This window comes from Chelon labrosus, assembly GCF_963514085.1.
Source record: "Chelon labrosus genome assembly, chromosome: 3".
NCBI lineage: Eukaryota > Metazoa > Chordata > Actinopteri > Mugiliformes > Mugilidae > Chelon > Chelon labrosus.
The window spans coordinates 32,290,751-32,316,300 of NC_140339.1; the positions used below are offsets into that span (position 1 = coordinate 32,290,751).

Below are 25,550 nucleotides of genomic sequence, written 5' to 3' on the forward strand. Positions count from 1 at the left end.
TCACTCTAATTTGATGTGAGCAAGCCAGCCTGTTATGAACTCAGCAGGAAACAGGTCTACAGCAGCTTATCAGAGCAAGACAGTGTCAGAAGCTGTAACATGCTCGCTCTCAGTTATTTCCCCATTATTTAATTTATTCTCTGTAACCATGCCTCTCTCATCAGTGCCTGTCTTCTCATCAGTGTTGTAAGCCTTGCAGAATGTAATCCTGTTTTTTCTGTTAATGCTTTATGTTTCTGTAGATTAATAGGTTAGAGTCTTGTGATTTGAATGAGAGTTAATGGTTTGACGCTATGTTTAAAGAATTGTAAATTGTAACTCCATCTGCCACTACTATGACTGTTATTACTAGTAGCCAATTTCCAACATTCACAACTGTGACTACCTCCAATAATCCTGCCATCCATATATATTAATCTTAGTAGTCCTATGGGGTAACCGTACACTTTATTCTCACTCAGTATATCAGCAGGCTTCTACAACCAGATCTACTACTAACATAACACTTTAACATCACAGTTAAATGCAATCAGTGTGTTTCTACTGCAGTTTAAACTACTCTTCAAGGATCAGTGGAATTACTGCATTCTTTAACCAAGTTCTCTTCAATGTTGAGCCGAAACAGCTGATTAACTGACAGAAAATGAATTACTATTTTGGTAATCCTTTAACTGTTGAAGTCAAACATTTGACAATTTGCTCTTCTTTGGTGTTTTTTTGTCAGACAAAACTAACTGAATTTCTGACATTTTATGGACACAATATGGAAAAACTATATGAGCAATTATAATCAATCTTTCAAGCTTTGTGGATCGGGCAGCAGATCAAGGCGGGGGCCTTGGCGGTCTGATCCTTGGTTATGGAAGCTGGCTTTTGGGACATGGAATGTCACCTCTCTGGCGGGGAAGGAGCCGTAGCTTGTGGAAGAAGTTGAGCGCTATCGACTAGATATAGTCGGCCTCACCTCGACACATAGCGTCGGGTCTGGAACCCAAGTCCTTGAGAGGGGTTGGACTCCCTTCTTTGCTGGAGTTGCTCCGGGTGAGAGGCGGAAGGCCGGGGTGGGCTTTTTGCTTGACCTTGGACTATCTGCATGTACGTTGGGGTTCTCCCGGGTGGACAAAAGGGTTGCTTCCCTGCGCCTTCGGGTCGGGGAACGGGTCCTGACTGTTGTCTGCGCATATGCGACGAACAGCAGTTCAGAGTTTTTGGAAGCCCTAGGACGGACACTGGATGGCGCCCCAACTGGGGACTCCATTGTCCTGCTGGGAGACTTCAACGCTCATGTGGGCAACGACAGCGTGACCTGGAGGGGCATGATTGGGAGGAACAGCCTGCCTGATCTGAACCCGAGTGGTGTTCAGTTATTGGACTTCTGTGCGAGTCGCAGTTTGTCCATAACTAACACCATGTTCGAATGTTCATGTAAGTAACACCATGTTCATCGGTGCTCTTGGCACCATGACAGCCTAGGTTGTAGGTCGATGATTGACTTTGTAGTCATATCATCTGACCTGCGACCGTATGTTCTGGACACTCGGGTAAAGAGAGGAGCAGAGCTGTCAACTGATCACCACCTGGTGGTGAGTTGGATCAGATGGCAGGGGAAAATGCCACGCAGACCTGGTAGGCCCAAACGAGTAGTGAGGGTCTGCTGGGAAAGCCTGGTGGAAGAACCTGTCAAGATGGTCTTCAACTCCCACCTCCGGCAGAGCTTCAACAGCGTCCTGGGGGTGGTGGGGGACAATGATTCCGAATAGGCCATGTTCCGCTCCGTCATTGTGGAGGTGGCTGTTGCAAGTTGCGGCCGCAAGGTTGCTGGTGCTGGTCACAGCGGTAACCCCCGAACCTGCTGGTGGACACCAGAGGTGAGGAGAGCCGTCAGGCTGAAGAAGGAGGCCTACAGGGCATGGCTGGTCTGTGGGTCTCCTGAAGCAGCTGACCGGTACCGGATGGCCAGGCGGTCTGCGGCGAGGGCAGTTGCTGAGGCAAAAACTCGGGCGTGGGAGGAGTTCGGTGAGGCTATGGAAGAAGACTATCGATCGGGTCCGAAGAGGTTCTGGCAAACCGTCTGGCGCCTCAGGGGTGGTAGGCAGCAACACGCTCACACTGTTCTCAGTGGGGGTGGTGAGCTGCTGACATCAACTGGGGATATCGTTGGGCGGTGGAAGGAATACTTTGAGGAGCTCCTCAATCCCACCAACACGTATTCCATAGAGGGAACAGAGCCAGAGGGCCTGGGGTTGGATCGTCCAATCTCTGGGGCAGAAGTCGCCGAGGTAGTCAAACAAGTCTGCGGCGGCAGAGCTCCGGGAGCGGATGGGATCCGCCCTGGGTATCTCAAGGCTCTGGATGTTGTAGGGCTGTCCTGGCTGACACGTCTCTGCAACATTGCGTGGACATCGGGGGCAGTACCTCTGGAGTGGCAGACCGGGGTGTTGGTCCCCATCTTTAAAAAAGGGGACCAGAGGGTGTGTTCCAACTATAGAGGGATCACACTCCTCAGCCTCCCCGGCAAGGTCTATGCCAGGGTGCTGGAAAAGAGGGTCTGGTCAATTGTTGAACCTCAGATCGAGGAAGAACAATGTGGTTTCTTCCCGGATGTGGAACCATGGACCAGCTCTTTACCCTCACTACGGTGCTGGAGGGGAAATGGGAGTTTGCCCAACCAGTCCACATGTGTTTTGTGGATCTGGAGAAGGCTTACGACCCTGTCCCCAGAAGCATCCTGTGGGGGGTGCTCCGGGAGTATGGGGTGGATGGCCCCTTACTAAGGGCCATTCAGTCCCTGTACCAAAGGAGTGCGAGTTTGGTCCGTGTAGCCGGTAGTAAGTCGGACCCGTTCCCAGTGAGGGTTGGACTCCGCCAGGGCTGCCCTTTGTCACCGGTTCTGTTCATAATTTTTATGGACAGAATTTCTAGGCGCAGCTGGGTGGGGGAGGGTGTTGTGTTCGGTGATCGGAGGATCTCGTCCCTGCTTTTTGCGGATGACGTGGTCCTCTTAGCTTCATCGAACAACGACCTCCAGCTCTTGCTGGGGCGGTTTGCAGCCGATTGTGAAGCAGCTGGGATGAAGATCAGCACCTCCAAGTCTGAGGCCATGGTCCTCAGTCGGAAAAGGGTGGATTGCCCACTCCGGGTCGGGGAGGAGGTCCTGCCTCAAGTGGAGGAGTTCAAGTATCTCCGGGTCTTGTTCACGAGTGAGGGTAGGAAGGAGTGGGAGATCGACAGGCGGATCAGAGCGGCATCTGCAGTGATGCGGATGCTTAACCGGTTGGTCGTGGTGAAGAGAGCTAAGCCGAAAGGTGAAGCTCTCAATTTACCAGCCGATCTACGTTCCAGTCCTCACCTATGGTCATGAACTTTGGTAAATGGTAAATGGCCTTGCTTTTATATAGCGCTTTTCTACCTATTGGTACTCAAAGCGCTTTACAGTCATAGACACATCTACCCATTCGCTCACACAAGCACACACAAATTAATACACCAGTGCCACGCACTGGGAGCAACTGGGGGTTCAGCGTCTTGCTCAAGGACACTTCGGCATGTGGCACATTCCGGGGATCGAACCGCTAACCCTCTGGTTCGTGGACAACCCGCTCTACCTACTGAGCCACAGCCACCCCCTTACCTTTGGGTAATGACCGAAAGAACAAGATCGCGAATACAAGCGGCCGAAATGAGTTTCCTTCATTGGGTGGCTGGGCTCAGCCTTAGAGATAGGGTAAGGATCTCGGACATACAGGAGGAGCTCAGAGTAAAGCCGCTGCTCCTCCACGTCAAGAGGAATCAGTTGAGGTGGCTAGGGCATCTGGTAAGAATGCCTCCCAGACGCCTCCCGGGAGAGGTGTTTTGGGCATGTCCCACCGGAAGGAGACCTCGGGGCCGACCCAGGACACGATGGAGGGATTATATCTCTCGTCTGGCCTGGGAACGCCTGGGGGTTCCTCCGGAGGAGCTGGCTGAAGTGGCTGGGGAGAGGGCTGTCTGGGCTTCCCTGCTGAAGCTGCTGCCCCCGCGACCCGGACCCGGATAAGCGGAAGAAGACGAGACGAGATAATCAATCCAACTAATGAGTCAAAGAACCAAAATAAAGGAATGACTCAACTTGCACATACAGCTTTGCATTTAACTTCAGGGGAAGAATGTAGAATCTCAATGGTGTAGTGCAGGGATGGGCAACCTAAATGATGGAGGGGGCCACGATTTTTCATCGACACTACCTGAGGGCCACATAGGACCGCGCATTTAACCAGATATGATAAAACTGCCATTTTAAATGTTTTTTTGTGTGTGCGTGTATATATATATATATATATATATATATATATATATATATATATATATATATTATTGAAGCAAACAAAAAATAACCACTTACTGTGATTTTTTTATTTTTTTTATTAATTTGTGCATTTTTACACTAAGAAAGAGTTTAACATTTTCCCAGTATACCCACTCTACCTCACCACTATCAGCAGTGGGCATTTGTAAAAAGTCGCTTTTTGTGTACTTTTGATTTGAGGTCCGCTACGATAGCAGCCCTCGCAGCTTCAGTATACTTCTCATATTTAGCTTTGTGCAACGTGTTGTAGCAGCAACTTAAATTGAAATCTTTCATGGCAGATAACGTCTCTAAGCAGACTAAGCACAGGTTTGCCTTTACATTCTGTGAACAGATAATCTTCTTTCACCTGAAAGACACGATTTTCTCGATCAAGTTTTCTCTCTCCTCCGCTCTTAGCCACGGCTCAACGTCTCTTCTTCACTGGTAGAGAAGACCCAGTGGAAGTGTGTACGAGGCGCCGTCTGCATTAGAGGCGCTATCTAGTGGCCAACTGTGTCATTACAACTGATTCAGTGCCGCACAGGACACATTTTTATAATTATTAAAAATTAATCTAAGGGCCACTTCGAGTGAGCATTTTTACACCTAAATGCACTAGGCCAGTTGCCCATCCCTGGTGTAGTGCATTTAGGTGTAAAGATGCTCATTTGTTCACAGTGAGCCAGATAGAGCCAGTAGAAATTTAGAATGCAGATGAAAAGTAAATTTTATATAAATAATCACAGTTCTACATCTTCTGTACTCAGTATCTCGTTCAGTCTTATATCACTGACATGATGATTCTTCAACAAATTTCACTGCAGTGTCTTTCTAGCCTTGGCCTTTCATAAATGCTTATTAATGACAATGGTATGATTGTATTTTGTATTTTATACAGATAATACATTCATCATCACCTTATTATTATCCTTTCTTTTTTTCCCTTTTCTCAGCAATACATTTTAAAATAACCAAATAAATCACAGAATTTAAGATTGTATTGATCTGCATCTTACTTGCTATTCGTCAATGGCATGAGAAATCAGTACTGCACCAGATCACAAATATTTATTTTTTGGCTATTTTTAATCATTTTTTAACACAGAGATATGAAACAGTTCCTACAGTATTGTGTCATCTGTGACAAATGTGTAATTCCTCTGTTTTACAGCGTGGATACTCTTCTTTCTAATAGAGGAGGGGTTTGCTCTGGCACAAAGAACTAAAGGTAAACTAAAGCTCAGTTTGTCCTCTTTTCTATGAATGTTGTTTCACCCCATTGAACCATGCTGAAATAAGAAAGTGTTGTTTCTGCCTATATCATCAGACAAAATAATTATTTTCTTAATTCTGTCCTGCCTTTCCTCCCTCCATATCCCTTGCCTGCCATTTCCTTTTCTCACGCCGTCTACTCTCCTTGCCTTCCAATCATTCCTTCATTGATCTCTTGACTCAATGACCCTTCTGTCCCATTCTTCTCTGCCCTTCTGCGTTTAGACCCCCCGAATGAGCATGGCAGCCAGAGCCCTAACCAGAATGACTGTGGTACGTGGGTCCGCAACATAAATGGCGGAGTGTTCACGTCACCAAACTACCCCAACACCTACCCACCCAACAAGGAGTGTGTTTATATCCTGGAAGGTAAAACCGTATCTTTTTACATCCAAATGCTCCATCTTCAATTCAGTTCAATTCAATTTTATTTATATAGCGTCAATAACAATACAAATCGTCTCAAGACGCTTTACAAAAACCCGGCCTGAAACCCCCAGAGCAAGCCTGAAGGCGACGGTGGCAAGGAAAAACTCCCTTTTAACAGGAAGAAACCTTGAGCAGAACCCAGCTCATATGGAGGGACCCATCTGCCTAAGGCCAGCCGGGTACAGACAGAAGAAAGAGAGAAGAGAACAGCAAGATAAACATACATCTGGGAGGGACACACAGCAGTAAACATTCTATATAGTAATAGCACAGAATTGCATGACTAGTAGTAGATAGGAAATTAGAGGGCAAGAGCTCTGTGCCAGAGAAAAGAAAGTGGAGGATGCGAGAGAGGAGAGAGAAGAAAGAAGGAGGACATGTGTTTGGTGCATCGTCCCCCAGCAGCCTAGGCCTATAGCAGCATAACTAAGGGATGGTTTAGTCCAGCCCTAACTATAAGCTTGATCAAAAAGGAAAGTCTTAAGCCTGACCTTAAAAATAGAGAGAGTGTCTGCCTCCCGAACCCAAACTGGGAGCTGGTTCCACAGGAGAGGAGCCTGATAGCTGAAAGCTCTGTCTCCCATTCTACTTTTTGAAATTCTAGGAACCACAAGTAGGCCTGCACTTTCAGATCGAAGTGATCTGTTGGGATAATATGGTACAATGAGGTCTTTAAGATACGATGGAGCTAGACCTTTAAGGGCCTTGTATGTAAGGAAGAGGATTTTAAATTCTATTCTAGACTTTAAAGGGAGCCAGTGAAGAGAAGCTAAAACTGGAGTAATATGATCTCTCTTGCTAATTCCTGTCAATGCTCTTGCTGCGACATTTTGAATCAATTGGGGGCTTTTTAAAGAGCTATTTGGACAGCCAGACAGTAATGAATTACAGTAATCCAGTCTGGACGACACAAATGCATGAACTAGTTTTTCAGCATCACTCTGAGACAGGATGTTCCTAATTTTGACGATATTACGCAGGTGAAAGAAGGCAGTCCTGGTCACTTGCTTTATGTGACATTTAAAGGACATATCCTCGTCAAATATAACACCAAGGTTTTTCACAGTAGTATTGGAGGCGAAGGTAATGCCATCCAAAGAAACCACGTGATTAGATAATGAATCTCTGAGATGCTTAGGACCGAATACAATGACTTCTGTTTTATCTGAGTTTAAGAGTAGGAAATTACAGGTCATCCAAGCCTTTATGTCTTTAAGGCATGCTTGGAGTTTAACCAGCTGATTAGTTTCATCTGGTTTCATGGATAAATATAGCTGGGTGTCGTCTGCATAGCAATGAAAGTTTATGCCATGTTTTCTAATAATCTTGCCTAATGGCAACATGTATAACGTGAAGAGTATTGGTCCTAGCACAGAACCCTGAGGAACTCCGTAACTTACTTTTGTATAAGTAGAGGAATCATTGTTGACATGAACAAACTGGAATCTGTCAGACAGATGGGACTCAAACCAGTCTAATGCAGTTCCTTTAATCTTGATCTCACTTTCAAGTCTCTGTAGTAAAATATTATGATCAATAGTGTCAAATGCAGCACTAAAATCTAGCAGAACAAGTATAGAGACAAGTCCACTGTCTGAAACCATGAGGAGATCATTGGTAACTTTAACCAGAGCTGTTTCTGTACTGTGATGAACTCTAAAACCTGACTGAAACTCTTCAAACAGACCATTCTTGTTTAAGTGGTCACACAACTGATTAGCAACAACTTTTTCTAGAATTTTGGAAATAAAAGGAAGGTTGGAGATTGGTCTATAGTTGGCTAAAACATCTGGATCTAGAGTGGCTTTCTTGAGTAAGGGCTTAATTACAGCAATCTTAAAAGACTGAGGCATATATCCTGTTTATAAAGATAAATTTATCTGGTTCAATATGGCGTTAATTAATGGAAAAACTTCTTTGAGCAATTTAGTTGGGATTGGATCTAGAAGACAGGTTGATGGTTTCTTCTACTTGGTAGCGTCAGAACAGCTAATACACTTTCCCATCTTTCAGCACATCACCTTCAGTGAATGTCATTAGGCTGACTGACATTGTTTTACATAACCTCGGGGGGGGGGGGGGGGGGGCTCTGACTTCTGTTCTAAACAGAATAGTGCTATGTTCATCTTTATTGGCAGGGTGTGTCAGAAGATTCAGCTATTAAAGGAAACATAAAAAGGTGAACATCTGTTACACAACTAAGCACATTGAGGCACATTAATGAATTGTAAGTGTCCTTGCCAGCATTAGTGTGTACTGGAAATATCTCATCCATTAGTAATTTGGTGGCCTGCTGCACAGGAAACATAATGGAAAGTATCATTAACCACTATAGTAGATGAGGTCTGGGATACTGATGGTGTGTTTTCTAAAGTATTTGTCCAAGTTAAAGTACCGCCTTTAATGCAGATGAGATGTGCATGGTGAGGAATCGATTTTACACATGGCTCAAGTGCTCCCCATGTGGACAAATCAAACCCAGTCCTATTGTTGAGGAATAAACTGTGACTCCATTACAGGCAGCCCGCTGGTGTGTGCAGTGGGTCAGGGACATCACAGATAGACCCTATTATTTGCTGTTATTTGGTCTCAGATTGCCTTAGTTACATCTGAGCACCAGTGCCAAGACTTTTATTCTGCCTTTCATAGAGACAGATAGATGCTCACATTTGGTAAAAGAGCTAATCAGATAGCTTTGTACTCATAATTTGTGGTTAGTGAGGCTCACTGATAGTGTCATGTCCCTGGGTTAATCCGCTCAATAGATTGAATGATTATACATTCTGCTCTTTCTGTATCAAGCTGTGTCATTTATGTGTGTGTAAGAGAGACACAGAGAGAAGAAGATATAAAGTTAAAGAGAAAATGAAAAACACACAAGGGAATGAACACACATATAGCAAGATGTACAGGCAAGTTGCTTGTTCAAGCAGAAAGTGGAATTCAAAGACAAGAACAGAGACACAATTCATACAGAGAAATCATAATCAGTTTACTTATTTTAGTTCAGCTCCACATTGAGCCATACACATGCACCATGCGTGACTTCACTCTTTCTTCTATTTTGCTTATCATCTCCAAGCCTGACATGATTCAGATTTACAGAGAGTCCCACCCCCTCACCTTCAGCATCCTTATTTAGTATGATTCATCTCCCGAGGCAGCCATGAATTACTCCTGCAAAATACTTCCTCTGTGTGCGTAAGTAATGATACTAAAGTGCTGTGTCTATTTAGCAGGCATTCAGATGAACTCAGTTTATGCTGGGATTGCAATGTTCTACATTCACAGAAGAGAGACAGACAGTAACGCTGAGATGTCAGACTGTGCCTCTGGTTGTGTATGCGTGTATGTTTGTCTGCATATATATTTGTGTGCATCGTGCATGTATTTGTATGATACATGCTTGCACACTTGTACTGTATACTTTAAAAAGAAAATGTTTCTACTTGCATGCATTTGTATGAAACTTTCTTCCACCTTTTTAAAGGAAATATAAATGTTCAGCTTTTACTGGTATGGAAGAACAAATAGTCAATAGCCATCTCAGCTGAAGTGAACATCCCTGAAAGTTTACTTTCTGCATAGTCAGCGGAAGTGTTTGAAGAGTCAGAGAATCTCAACCTCAAAATTCAGACTAACTGTACTTTTAATTTGTGCTTTAGAATGCCATCCACACAAATTGTCTTTGTCCTGCAAAGTTTTTATTCTTTTCTTGGATTTTCTCCTTTTGTTGCCTTACACTCTCCCTTCACCCATGTTTGCCAAAGCTCTCCCTAGACAAAGGATTCAGCTGGCTTTTGATAAGAATTACTACATTGAACCATCATTCGAGTGCCGTTTTGATCACATCGAAATACGTGATGGGCCATTTGGGTTCTCGCCTCTCATCGATCGCTTCTGTGGGGGGATGAATCCGGGCCTTGTCACATCCACAGGACGTTTCATGTGGATCAAGTTCACCAGCGATGAGGAGCTGGAAGGCCTTGGTTTTCGCATCGAGTACACCTTCATTGCAGGTATAGAAACTCAAGCTCTATATTGTTTTTCCAGTGAATGTAACTGGTTAGTTGATATAAAGGAGAATTACATTTTCATTGTGTTCACTTAAAGTAAAGTTTGACTGTACATAGGCATATCTGCAGATGACTTCTGTGGTTTCTAATATCTCCTTTCATCTTTCCCTTGCTTTTCTGGCTCTTAAATAGACACAAGTACTACATCACAGCCTACTAAATCTAAACCCAGTATGCATAGAAACAGATATTAGCTTCATACAGACGCCTTTCTGCTTTATCTGGCCTGCCTTAATGGAATCTTATCTTGTGTTCTCTGTTTACCTATTTCTCCTGTGTGGATTGAGAGTAATGTGCCTCCGCAATCTTTCAGACCCTGATTTCCATCTGCACGTGGGTGGACTGCTAAACCCCATACCAGGTAAGCTCTTTCAGTATTGAACAGGTTTGTGTTCGACCCTCTCTGAAGAGCTCCTCTCGGCTTAGAAGCTTATCGGTGGCCATCTCTGGCTCTGATGTGAGTGCTGAACATGCAAATGTGCTTTGACAAGCACACAATTGTATATGAAGTGAAAGGATGTACGTACACACACGCATCAATTTAAACGTGAAGAAACACTCACCCCTTTTATTTTGCTCTTCCGTCCCTGTATTTCTGCCGTTGTTTCTTTGACTTCCTATTATCCTTTGTCCTAATCCTCTATGCTCACTTCAATTCAAATTTAAGTCCTTTTCACTTCACCATAAAATCCATCGTCTGTCCCTATGTCTGTCATGTTCCTCTCCTTGTCATAACAATTTCCCTCTTTTTACTCTGCTTTTTTCTCCTTGTCTGTTTTCTCCACTATTTTATTCTTTTTGCTCCTATCACGTATGTCCATCTGACCCCTCTCAACTTCTTTATTTTTTTTACCTTTCTTTCATCATTTCCCTTTTTTCTTACCTCGCCACGACATTTCTCCTGTCTCTCTACAGACTGTCAGTTTGAAATTGGTGGATCAGATGGGATTATTCGCTCCAGTCAGGTGGAGGAGGAAGACAGAGTGAAGCCTGGTGATGCTCTGGACTGTATCTGGACCATCAGGGCTCCTCCTCAATCCAAGGTCAGTACAAAGGAGCGTGTTAGTCAGACACCTTCAGCCCATATGTGGTTCTATCAAAATTCTCTAGATCAAAAAAGGAGCTAGTAACATGTATAATGAGGCATTTCAATATGGTCAGCTACCGGACACCCTGTCGAAGGCCACCATCTCTTTAATTTTAAAAAAAGAGAAAAATCCTTTACTCTGCCATAACTACAGGCCGATTTCACTCCTAAATGTTGACCTCAAAATTCTCTCAAAAATTCTCGCTCTCCCTCTCCAGCGGGTGATGCCCTCTCTCACTGGACCAAACAGGTTTCATGCCAGATCGTCAATCCTCCCACAATACCAGGCGACTACTTAACATTATTCACTCATCGAGCTCTGAGACCCCCGAAGTAGTAATATCCCTCGATGCTGAAAAAGCTTTTGATAGAGTAGAATGGAAGTACCTTTATGAGGTGATGGATAAGTTTGGTTTTGATGATAATTTTATTCTCTGGGTTAAGCTTTTATATTCTTCTCCCATGGCCTCGGTACAAACGAATAATATATTGTCGCCCCCCTTTCCCCTTCAGAGAGGTACAAGACAGGGCTGCCCTCTTTCGCCACTTCTGTTTGCCATCGCTATAGAACCCCTGGCGCTCTGGCTGCGCTCAGAGGGAGGCTTTGAGGGCATAACCCGAATGGGCACAACACATAAAGTCTCTTTGTATGCAGATGATCTGCTTTTGTACGTCTCAAATCCTGCCAGCTCTTTACCCGTGATTTTTAACATTGGAGCGTTTTGGTGAACACTCCGGCTATAAACTAAACTATCAAAAAAGCGAGCTCTTCCCAATCAATCCCCTGGCTAAGTGTCTCCCGCGTTCCTTAATACCTTTTAAATGGGCTGACAATGGCTTTCGCTACTTAGGCATTTCGATCACAGGGTCTATGTCTGAAATGTTTTGTGCTAACTTTCTACCTTTGGTTGAGAAGACTGAAAAAGACTTTGACCGTTGGTCCACTCTACCTCTATCCCTCAACCTCTCTCTGCGCTCTGTTCTAAGCTCCCAACTCCCTATGCCCATGTCTCTGCTGAAAGAGAACCCAGTTGTGTCTGCCTCTCTGAAAATATGGAGCCAAATCAGGAAGAACCTTGGCCTCCAGGCCCCTTCCATCCTCTCCCCACTTTATAAAAACCATGCCTTCAAACCCTCGAACACAGACCCGACATTCAAAATTTGGCGTAGTAAGGGTATCATTAGCATTAAGGATCTGTACAACGATGGGACTTTCTCATCCTACGCACAACTCTCATCAAAATTTAATTTACCGAACTCCCACCTTTTTCGTTTTTTCCAAATCAGAGATTTCGTTAAAAAGAGTTTTCCCCATTTCCCTAATCGCCCCCCCCGAAACTCTGACAGATACTCTACTGGCTGTGGACCCCAAACAAAAGAAATGCATCTCAGAATTGTACAACTGCCTCTCGTCAACTACATCAGAACCTATTAATTTAATCAAGACCGCATGGGAGAATGAACTCTCCATGGGGCTGACAGAGCAGCAATGGACTGCTGCCCTAAACTTGGTTCACACCTCCTCCATTTACCCCACAATTAGTGATGCCTGCAATAGATGTAATCAATCCCCTGCCAATCACACTCACATGTTTTGGTCGTGCTCCAAATTGACACCCTTCTGGCTAAGCATTTTCGATACCATCAGTGGGGCCTACGGTCAGACCGTTCCCCCCAACCCTATATCGGCTATTTTTGGATACTCTCCCGACACTTCCCTCTCGGCTGCAATGAAGCAGGCTCTAACTTTCTCAACCCTGCTGGCCCGCCGGCTGATTCTCCTTGATTGGAGGCTTGCTAGTCCACCATCATATAACCGCTGGGTTAAAGAAGTTCTCTACAACCTGAAACTTGAAAAACTTAGGTTCTCACTGACTGGCTCTACTAAGAAGTTTGTAGATACGTGGCACCCTTTCTTAGAATTCAGTAATTCCCCTGGTTTGTCCCTGGGTGTGGAGGACTAAGCCCCTGTCCCTTTGACTCTTTTATTTATTTATTTATTTATTTTTATCATTTTTATGTATTTATTTATTTATTTAATTAATTTATTTATTCTTTTTTGTTTATTTATTGATTTATTTGATTTTTTTTTTATTTGACGTGTGATGTATGTGTGTGTACGTGCGACTGTATGTGTATCGTCTGTCTTAGTCTGGGCCCGACCTGGAGTGGGTGGATCTGCGGGTGGATGGGTGGGAGCGGGTTGTTGGGTGGATGATTGTGATGGGTTTAGAAGAATTGTTGGCACTATTGTTCACACTGTGCTGTACCACTTTGTGAGAATTTTTCTTTCTGTAAAATCAAAATAAAAAGAGTTGAAAAAAAAAAAAAAGGAGCTAGTATTGCGGGTCAGGTATATATTTCTATTTGGATGAGTCATATGCAAAGTCATTTTCCAATTCTAGACAAATGCACACCTTCACTTAAAAATGTTGTTGCTGTGTGACATAAAATCTCCAAACATCCTGCAAAATATTAGACACATACATTATTCAAGGATATTTATTTGTCTCTTTTACTGACTTTTACAATGACATTACACTGACAATGGCTTTTCCAAAGGACTGAAAAATGTTTAATTTCAAAACTGTCAATGTCACTGATAAATGTTGTTGGGGTGAGGTTATATAAATGATGTTGTGCATCCTTAGTTCACAGTAAATATTAATTTTGGTGGCAAAATAAGTAACCTAAGGAGAAATCCTTTTGAATTTGTCCATGAAGACTTGTAACATTAAGAGAGTTGAAGTGGGGCAATGCTCTGAATATGAACAAGAACAGGACCAGCTCAGGATTTCTAGTTGTGAAGTAAACTCCAAATCAGCCTTTGTACTATCGTTCTGTGTGTTCCTGTCAAGTGTGCAAATTTCAGAGGAGAATTCCAGTATCAACTTTGATTTGTTCATCTCTCAAATAAATTTGCTCGATTCACCTCTTTCTATGATTTGCTGTTTTTGGGATAAAGACATTCTGGCATGCTCAGTTGCAAAAGAAGTCAGTAAATAAAGTAAACATGTAACCCAGCAGATATGCTTATATGTGTATTAATTTGTAAGTGATTTACTTGATTTAAAATTTGGTATGAATTAGGGGTGGGACTCAATTAAAAAATGAACCTAATGTTAATGTTAACCTAGAGGCTTTTTCAGATTCAGATTCAGAAAACTTTATTTGTCCCCGGGGGGCAATTTAAGGCACAAGTGAGCAGCTTAACGTGCAAGTACAGACATTTTAAGGAGCAAAAAAAACAGAAACAGGACAAGATACGAAATACAAAGTATATACAAGTTATATACTTTGCCATAAATGCTATGACTATTGTAATTATATTAATATTTGCCCCAAAAAGCAACATTTTTTAATTTAAATTGATTTTGGTGGATGACTGAATCAAATAATAGACACAGATATGGCTACCTTATTGGGATAATAGACACACAGACATGGCTACCGTATTCAGACATGAATATTGTAAACTCAAGCTCTTTTAATGTCTGGAAAAATGCATTTAATTGTATTTCAATTCAAAATAGTAGAAAAAGAAAGAAAATATCCCTGGCCAGAACTGAACAGACTTAAAATTAGATGGCACCGTAGGGTTCAAGTGCTTCGGTGGTATGCAAAATTTGCACAAAACTCCGCTTTTATCAAGGCTTCCATCAGGTAGTTTTTTTAAATAAAATTTGCCTTCCATCAGTCCTAGCAACATATCGGTATCGGATCGGTATCGCCGATACCAACCTGAATTTTACTCAGTATTGGATCTGAAAGGAAATCGGTGGTATCGAACATCACTAGCCATAGTGATGTGCGGATCGATACTGAAATATCGATACCTCCGATACCAGATCTTTATGCTCAAAAACCGATTCTCAAATCAAAATGTCGATACTTTTGATACTTCAGTCATTTGAAGTAATCTATATCATTAACAGGAGCTCAGTGGAAAGTAACTAAACTATTGAGATCTTCTCTAAATGGTACGCGATTGGTGGGAACTACTTTTTCTTCCGCCTGGATAAGTGCGTAATGCGTAAGCACTGCGGCATGCTGCTCAATCAGTCAGTCAGTCACTCAGTCTGTAGACACAATGGAAGAGCGTGAACGGAGACAGTAGACACAGACATGGCTACCGTATTCAGAAATTAATATTTGTAAACTCAAGCTCTTTTAATGTCTGGAAAAATGCATTTAATTGCATTTTAATTCAAAATAGTATGTGTAATATATGTGTGGAGCTATTTCAGCTTTTATATTCATTATCAAGCTATGATTGAAATACACTACTTTTTTTAGATTTACCAGACACATTAGGTGTATTTGCACAAAGATCGGTATCGCCGATACCAACCTGAATTTCACTCAGTATCGGATCGGACAGAAAATCGGTGGTATCGAACATCACTAGTTACCTGCATAGACATGTGTCTGTGGCGGTTAGCCGAGCTCTGATGTGTGCATCAGTGTAATCGGTGTACCAGGGAATTGTGCACTGACAAAAGTTCTGTGTTGTTTGCAATGCAAAAATGCGTCCATTTTTCAACAAGTTCATTTTTTTGTAATTAATTAATTGTGACTAACGCTTTAAGGTCCCACCCCTAGTATGAATGCATAATATAACGGAACATTATGCACATTGTGAGCAAGGCAAATACACACACAGTCAGCATTAGAAAAAGCGCTGAAGGCAAGGTTTTATTTATAGTATGGCCCTGGAGATACATGAGTATATTTTAAGCCAAATCATGCATTCCCTGCATGCCCAGTGAAAAGTTATGAGTTATGACAAGATATCAGAAATGTCATTGAAATTACAACCATAACCTGGCTCGTCTTGATTCACTGCTGCTCTGCTTTTCGCTCATGACTAAATGAGTCATCTGTGGACTTGTGGTCGTCACTGGCCACAATATACTAATGCGCACAAATTCATGCACATCTATTTAAGTATAAAACAGCAGATGCATGCAGCCACAAGTAACATGTTACAGTATATGCAATTACCTGTGGACATTCGAGTCATATGTGCATATAAAATTTGATTTTATGCGCATGTAAACATGTCGCTTCAGTTACGTCATGGTATTCTTCATGCTGTCACAGTTTTCTAATTTGTAAACACAGTTTTCTAATTTGTAAACACAGTTTTCTAATTTGGAGAAAAAGGAGCATGTTCAGTAAATTTCCATCGCTGCGGCATCTCTCTGAAAGAGACACAGTTATGAGAAAAAAGGATTGTGAGGAAGACAGAGCCAGTTATCTGGGAATATTTAACAGTTTCAAATTGGTTATCAGTACACATTTTTCTGTCTTTTATACTGATGCCTGCCAGACACTCACATGGTTCTACTCTTATTTAATTCTATTCTAGCCTTTATGGGTACATTTTTAGTGTCTGAATTAATGCATACTGCTTGCATGCAGACTTTTCATGCTTTTTAGGATTTGCTGATTTCGATTGTGTGAAGAGGTAAAGTAAAGAATTGCTGTGAATTCCATTTGAGTTCACATGGATTGCATCGTATGTCTATCTTTAGATCTACCTGCGCTTCATGGACTACCAGATGGAACACTCCAATGAGTGCAAGAAGAACTTTGTGGCCGTGTACGATGGCAGCAGTGCCATCGAGAACCTCAAGGCCAAGTTCTGTAGTACTGTGGCCAATGACGTGATGCTGGATAATGGTGTGGGAGTCGTGCGAATGTGGGCCGATGAGAAGAGCCGACTCAGTCGGTTTCGCATGCTCTTCACCTCATTTATAGACCGTGAGTAGCAATCTTCTTGGTAACATAATTCAGTCTGGATAGCATTTTTTCCAACTTGTTCCACTGTTTTTTTTTGTGTCATCCTTACCCAGTGGTAATATTTTTTAATCCATTCTCACATGTTTCAAGCTATGATAGAGAAAAAAAAAAACATAATAATGTTCTTTAATATTTGTTGAGTAGATCAGTGACAGAATTAGATCAGATCTTTATGAGGATCTTAAGGAGCTCTGTATAGGCTTCATATGCCATTTCTTCAGTTAAACTGAGAACAAACTAACTGCTATATTATCCACCCACTCACAGAAAAAGACACAAAAACTGTTTATTTATGAGATCCAACTTTCTATTTGTATCAGTAGTCAGTAACCGTCACTGAAGTGCCATTTCAGTGGAGAAAGCTAATTACACTGTGCCATGTTTTCATGTTTTGAGCATAGATATAAGAAAACTAATTATTTACTCCAGCATTTTTTAAATAACTGATAAGATATGCATGCCACAGCATCATACTGTGGTCAAAATAGATCACTTACATCAGGAAAAAAGAAATGTATTTCTCTATTTTTGTGAACCGAAAAGCTGAGCTGGGTTAATAGACATACTGGAGATGATTATACATTTAGCTTTATAATTTTACAAGGATGGGGAACGTTCAAACAACCACTGTTAAAGGTTGTGCAAAAAGTAGCAAAAATTGCCATGTACAAAACTGTTGTTAGCACACTATAATATTTTCATTAAATGCCTGAATAGACTGGGATATTAATTGCCACATCCTCCAACACACTTAACAAACCCTGGGTGAATGCTAATGTTGTTTTCATCAACAAACCCATAATCACTGCAGTCAGAACTTAATGGCTTTTAAATTCAACAAGGTTGTTTTTTTTTTTTTACTCTGAGAGTCCTTAAGCCCATTTGGATCCTCATTAATTCTGACCACATAGTTCATCTTAGAGAAGTCTGATGACTCTTGAATCACTCCCAAACTTTTTGTCAGAGTCAGCTACTACCTCAAAGTTTACATCAAGGTCAGAGGGAACCATTTACAGTTGAAACCAGATGTTTACATACAGTGTGTTAAAAGACACATAAACCTTTTTTCCTCACTGTCTGAAGTTAAATCAGACTAAACCTCTCCTGTTTTAGGTCAGTTAGGATTACCAAAATTATTTCTATTTGCTAAATGCCACAATAATGAGAGAGAGAATTTGTTAGAGAATTTTTTATTACTTTCTTCAAAGTCAGAAGTTTACATACATTTCCTTAGTATTTGGTAGCATTGCCTTTAAACTGTATGACTTGGGTCAAACATTTTGGGTATCCTTCCATAAGCTTCTTGCAATAGTCTGCTGGAATTCTGGTCCATTCCTCCTGACAGAACTTGTGTAACTGAGTCAGGGTTGTAGGCCACCTCGCTCACACACGCCTTTTTTGTCTTTTAACACAGTGTATGTAAACATCTGGTTTCAACTGTATCTTTATGACTCAGAGAATAAGATGAGCTTTAATGTGATCTTTAATGTGCACTTATCTTCCCAAAGAACCCTGACCCATGACATCTAAACCAGACACATTAAGATTATATCAAATATGGATATAGAGGTGGGAGGCAGGGTACACCCTGGACAGGTTGCCAGTCTAACACAGGGCTAACACAGAGAGACAGACAACCATTCACATTTACATGCACACCTACGGCCAATTTAGAATCACCAATTAACCTAATGAGCATGTCTTTGGATGGTGGAAGGAAGCCGGAGAGAACCCATGCAGACATGTTGCAAACTCACACTCAGTGTTCAATGATAGATGATACCTCCCTACTACACATTTTTTCAGGCATTGAGTAACTATTGTACCTCTGCTTTTTAACCAGGTTCCATATCACCTATCTGTAACCCATATTGGTATATAAGAACAAGCTTTTTGCTGCACCCCAAAACTCTCTATACAAATACCCAGGGATCTGTATCTTCCCTTAGCCTTTCAACTCTTCCTCTTGACTGGCAGTGCATCGGTCTCCTGAGCCGAGCAGCCAGCATCAATTGCCAATGATCTCTTCTTTCGCTAACAGTCTGTTTAATGTTATGTGTCTCATGGCACCTGCCTGACCACCTGCACCCCATCATGTCCTGAAGCCATTTCTACCATCCTACCCCACCCCTCTCACTGGCTTTCTTTTCATCTTACCCATATTTCTCCTCTCAGATTGCTCATCTTTTCCAGATGTACTCCCTTCTAACTCCTCTCCCCACTCCTGCTTCCATTAACATGAGGGCTGCAGTTCAGTGAAGCAGCCATCTCCTCCCCATATCAACCCCTGATGTTGTATCTGCAGGAAATTATGATGTATGGCCTTGTGTTTCCATTAGACCTCTAGTGTATCAAGAAATAACATTCATTAATACACAGGATTAGGTGTTACAATCCCTTGTGCCAACATCCCAGGCAAAACACTTTTAGAGGCCCTGTCCAACTGAGAAACCCTACCAAACCTACGGTCATGTGATATGATGATTAACCTACAATCTACATGAACTAAGTAATTGCTGCTGGCTTGTAGGCCCACAGAGCAGCAGAGGATAAATTCAAACCATGTGAAATAAAAGCTAACTAAATGCTGCTGGCTTGTAGGCCCACAGAGCAGCAGAGGATAAATTCAAACCTTGTGAAATATAAGCTAACCAAATGCTGCTGGCTTGTATGTCCCGCTCAGCAGCTAACCAAACAAAGAAATATCACTACCAACCAACCAACATGAAGACATCAGATATCAGATACCTGGCCTAGTCAACAGCAGTATGCAGCATGTCTCTGGGGTTTTCAAGTGGGCACCTCCCTTCACCGATGTTTCGTTAATAGAACATTTTATCTTTTATTACAGGCCTCTACAGATTTCCACAGCCAAATGATTGTTCCTTTATTGTTATTATCATCAAAATAGCTCCTGGTCCTTTTCACAGTATAGTCATCTTTAACTCTGCACGATTAGATAGATGTGTTTCTGTTGTTGTTGTTTTTTTTAATTCCATTATCTCTGTGTATTGTCTTTTGCCTGCAGCTCCCTGTACAGCAAACACATTCTTCTGCCACAGCAACATGTGTATTAACAACTCTCTGGTGTGCAATGGGGTTCAGAACTGTGTCTACCCATGGGATGAAAACCACTGCAAAGGTGATCTTCTTTCTGCCAGATATTTCCTGTTAAGGTAGCAGGTTTTAGGCTTGGTATTATCATGTTTTGCCATTGCTTTCTCTACTCTTTATCTCTCCTGTAACCCTCCAGAGAAGCGATCTAAGGGGCTTTTCCATCAGATCTCTAAGACCCATGGCACTGTTATTGGTGTCTCATCTGGCGTCGTCCTTGTTCTTCTCATCATTTCCATCTTGGTCCAGATGAAGCAGCCAAGAAAAAAGGTAACTCATCCATGGTTCAGCTTTTAGTTGTGGCTGAACTTTTGTTCAGCAAGAAAGCGGCAGGAAACGAAGTGACACACAACTGAAAATGATGGTGAGGTTATTTGGGGCCAAGTGTAGCTCTCAAGATAAGTCAAGTCCACAGTCCCCTTGTGCCCAGTGTTCAAATTATACCATGAGCTTCGGGGGGTACCGCTATTTTGACTGGTGACGTCACTCTCCATTTTATATAGGCTTACACACACGATTTCACACTTGTGGTTCACAGTCAATTTTCCTTCGAAATATAGGTCATATGACCGTGGCTGGCTGGCCGACAAGGTGAAAAAAACTAATCATACTAGCAAGCACAATGCACCCTACACGTTATAGTAAGGGTTGAATTCGGGCACGGATAAACACTGTTTCACGGTGTGGCCCGTGCGTAAAATTGCGCGCCACAGTCAAAAAATATTTTTCGGTATAGCAGTGCAATGCAAACATGGAAATGCATACAGACCAATAGCACAGATTACCGAAATGTCAAACACCCGACTTAAATGTAAAATCCAGAATTATTAACAGATGGGCTACAGAAAAATTCCCGTTTAATAGCCAAGTAGCCTAGCTAGCTTCTGCAGCAGTTCAAACTGACACACACACATTTGAGCACGTTTCCATCCGACAACTTTGTCCATGAAATAATAAACTGCTTGCATTAATTGCCTTAGTTTCTCCAAGATACTGACAATATTTTCTTGGTGCAGAGAGCTTCAGGAGCTGCGTGAACTTTTAGCTATTTATCTAGCTAGAGACTATGACTACATTATGGATGAGACAAATACTGAACAACCAAATTAAGACAGTTCTGAAAACATGTTTAGATGACGAGCTGCTCATAACATTTACCACAAAATACAACGCATGATGATATACATGGTAGTCAAAACCATAGGCAGAGTTTAAAGTTGATTCAGCCACTTACTCTTAATTTCGCACACACCAGCGCCTGCGCCCGCACCCAGTAGGCTACGTACGTTTGACAGCTAGTGAAGAACCATAGCAAACAACTGAACATACTGAGAAATGGTACATCCCAATGGGGGTGAGGGTTTGAAAATCGTATTTCATTAGATTATTTCCTGAATTGATGTGATGGTAATACTGCATTTAAACACATACAATTTTGGAAAGGCTAACATTATATTTTATTAAAAAATTTTCAGTAGGCCTACCCCCCAAACTATTATTTTCATCTACTTTGGGGGGGTCTAAGTCTCATCTAGGGGAGTCAGACCCCCCCAGTACCCCCCGTAATTCGAACCATGCTTGTGCCTCCAAAGCAGTTCTGGACATTGGCCATCTGAGGGTGTCTTCTCGGGTCCGGCAACAGAATGTTATTTGGTGGGGGCCTCCTGTGGGTTAAGGGGAGGGGCCTCTGTGTATCAGGCCTGTTCCAGTGCATCCCACATATACTTGATCAGTTTGGAATCTAGAGAATTTGAAGGCTAGGTCAATACCTTGTGCCGTTTTTCATGTTTTTTTAGTTGTTCCTAAACCGTTTTTGTGTGTGTGCCTGTGTCAGATTGTCAGCAGTTTTAATGTTGTGGCTGATCTGTGTAAATGTGAATTATATTGTATGGTTTCACTGTAATTTATTTTTTGGTTGAACCACATTCACTTAACCCTTCCAGCTTAGTTTAGTCTGTGGTTTCAGTCAATTGCTAGGAGGAATTCCTTATTTAATAATAAGCATTTCTTTATGAATGTCTTGGGGTGTGTGAGGAAACTGGTGTCTCTGACTCCTCTGTAATGGATTTCTCCCTGGATGGATGTTGAACATTTTGCAGCATGGTGACTCTAGAAAGAAGCACCACCTTTTTGACACTGAGTAATTCCTGTTTAACATAGCTGTTAAGAAACTGCACAACCAAAGACATATTGTGTATTCTGTTGATTATTCATTCTTACAAAAGATATGGCAACCAGCTTAAAAATATACCAACTTTTCAGTACTTTACTCCCACAACTAGTTTACTCTTTCTGTGTAAAGCTCCTAATGTTAAATAAAATTAATAACATCAAATATGTGCAGACATAAGCACAGAAATTCATTCAAGACATATTCTGAAAGGAACAGAAATAAACATGACTATTCTAACTTTGGCAAAAACCCAAAGATAAAAACTTGAGAAACAAATCAGGTCTCTTAAAGAGGTTTTTCCATCTCTTGTCTTTGTTTTTGTCTGGATACTGTATATTCCCACATCACTAACATGTACGGCTCTTCCTCTTTTCAAGGTTGTAGCTCGGCGACCTGGTGTTTTTAACAAGGCTGGATTTCAGGAGGTCTTCGATCCACCCCACTATGAGCTCTTCTCCCTACGTGACAAGGAGATATCCTCAGATTTAGCGGACCTTTCTGAGGAGCTGGACAGTTTTCATAAACTGAGGCGCTCCTCCACCATGTCCCGCTGTGTTCATGAGCACCACTGTGGTTCACAAGGCTCTGTGGCTACAGGTTGCGGCAGTATGAAGCACAGCCGCACCACCCTGAGTTCCATGGAGCTGTCCTACCACAACGACTTTTCCAAGCCTCCCCCCATGAAGACTTTCAACTCTTCAGCTACCTACAAGAAGAGCTGCTATGGCTTCAAGCAACACTCACAGAGTCATGACTGCGACCAGCAAGTCATCGAGGACCATGTCACAGAGGAGATTCCATGTGAGATTTATGGGCGTGCTGCAGGAGGAGTGGGAGGAGGAGCCACAGGTGGAGGAGCAATGGGAGGAGGAGGAGTGTCAGGGATTGCAGGAGGAGGGATCGGAGGAGTGGTGGGGATGGCTAGTGGGATGGGTATGGCAGGAGGAGTGAGCATGACAGGGCCTAGTGGCATTGCAGGAGGTATTGGTGGTGGGATGGCAGGAGCCTGTGGAACCCTTAGTATCCGTGGAAATGGTGCTCGTAACAGCACCACCATAGTTGACCCACAACAGCGCTCCATGTCCATGGACTTCTAGATGGAGAAGAAGGAAATAAAAAGAGAACGACAATGCAGGCAGAAGTTGCATTTCACTCACTGAAAGAAGAGAAGACCACTGCTGCTTCCTCTTCTGCCACTGGTCTTCAAGCACCATTAACAGGACTGTGGGTTAACACTCAAAGACCCCTATACTTGTATGGAAGTGTATGAAGCATTGGAGACAAGAACTGTGGAATCAGAAGAGGAAAAAAATAGAAACTACTGGTCTGATTCTTCGGGATACTGAAAGATTTAGAGTGAACAAGAGTGACATCTTGTCTCTTCCCCAGTCTCATACTCAATAAATCTCTCCTTCCACCAGAGACTTGTAAGAGAATGTTCTCGCATGCAGACCCAGACCTCTCTCAGTTTGCTCTCTAAAAAGAAACATATGAAAGAAAGACAGAGAGATGTCGTTGTCTCAGTTTTTACATTTATTCACCTGCCACGCACACATGATATTTGCTCTATAGTGCGTCTTCTAATAATTTATTTGAGTCTTTATTTTTGTCAGTGTACTGTGCTGTTCAAACCAGTATATATCCAGTCTCATGATGATGCTTGGCTTTTAACTCTTTAATCTTTTTCAAATGTTACTCAGATGATTATTATGAAGGTGACTTTTTTGTGACATTTGTTGATGAGGATGAAATTGCTGTTGCTCTTAATAATGATCATTGTAATGTGATGTAAGGACAATGATGAGGTTGAGGATATTGCTATAATAATGTAGTTTTCATGGTTACCTCATGTATACAGAAGGTGCACTCCATTCAATCTCTCCTCAGGAAGAGCACATGAAGAGACTGTCTTATTTTGGTAAGAAAAAAGAAAAAAGACAATTTCTGCTCCATGACTTTTATAGCGTATGAAGATGCCGACTATGAGTGATCATTCGTTGGATACGACATGTTTGGTTGAAAGACCTGGACTGGATCAAGACAGCGACCATCCCACTGTCGTACCCCTTCCTTGATAGGAGAAATTGTAAATTCTCAGTTCCCTCATGAATTACGTGTATAAAACAAGCACAACCTGTTTCCCATGTACCCTTTATGGGACTCCTTGATTTTAACCACTGGTTGTATAATTTTATTCTCTTGAATTAAATGAGAGCTTTCTCACCTCCCTCTGTGAGTCTTTCTGTTCACTGTAACAAAGAAACATAAAAAGCAGTGTTTTACTTTGTTGTGGTCGATGTTAACATCCAAATGTGCTTTAGGCGTATTCTGTTTACTAAACTGTGTGAACCTTAAGTTAAATATACAGAATTCAAAACTGACAAATTCCACTTGAATATGATCTGTTCTGCTTTGAAAATTTGTGAACAAACTATATAAAGACAGGCCAGATCATCCTGACTGTCAAGGACCAAAAACGTTTAATCAATCTTTGCAGCATTTTTTCATTCACAGTTTGTCATTCACTCTCCTACATTCTTGAATTCCCCTCACCATTTCCTTTGCTGCCATGATGCATTCGTCCAGTGTAAAGCTCAGGGCATCCTTTTAAAATAAGTGACCTTCAGAAACTCATGGTGCATTGGCTCTGGTGATGTCATACACTACGGCATTAATAATCTGCACCAACAATGGATGTCATTTTTTTTAAAACTGCACATACTCCATAACTGCATGGACTGCGTCATTAGTGGCGTGCACAGTTTTCATGACCGACTGGCACTAGCACAAGAAAAAAGCATATGAACTTCACTGAGGAACTCTGCAGCGGCAGTAATTAAAATGCAGCGCCACCTGCAGACAGATTTCTCTCATCTGTTCACAAAACAAACATAAGATTATTCACTCATTCATCTTCTGTAACCACTTGTCCTGTGGGGGGTCACGGATGGGACTGGAAGCTATCCCAGCTGTCATTGGGCAAGAGGCTGAGTACACCCTGGACAGGTCGCCAGTCTATCGCAGGGCTAACACAGAGACAACCATTCACACTCGGCCAATTTACATTTCAGAAAACAAATTAACAAGACGCCAAACACTTTTACAAACGCCGAAAAAAAATTACAAGTGGCGAAACACTTTTACAAGTCCTGAAACAAATTTACAAACCTCAACCATCAACCGAAAAGGGAATGTAGGCCTACCAACTCCGGGGCTGAACAGGAAGTGATAACGGGAGCGGCCAATACGAGTTGTTGTCGTTGATGG

General features: G+C 42.2%; 1 protein-coding gene across 1 annotated transcript; it reads left to right on the forward strand.

The window, feature by feature from the left end:
- Positions 1-1,763: 1,763 nt before the first annotated feature.
- neto2a (neuropilin (NRP) and tolloid (TLL)-like 2a) lies at positions 1,764-24,120 on the forward strand (the record flags this gene model as incomplete). Its single annotated transcript, XM_084541932.1, has 10 exons — positions 1,764-1,836; positions 5,499-5,555; positions 5,825-5,968; positions 9,799-10,047; positions 10,418-10,465; positions 11,020-11,147; positions 16,729-16,957; positions 20,025-20,138; positions 20,250-20,380; positions 22,661-24,120. The coding sequence occupies 10 exons, from the start codon at positions 1,764-1,766 to the stop codon at positions 23,378-23,380; spliced, it is 1,893 nt and encodes a 630-aa protein (XP_084398058.1). The 3' UTR covers positions 23,381-24,120.
- Positions 24,121-25,550: the final 1,430 nt, after the last annotated feature.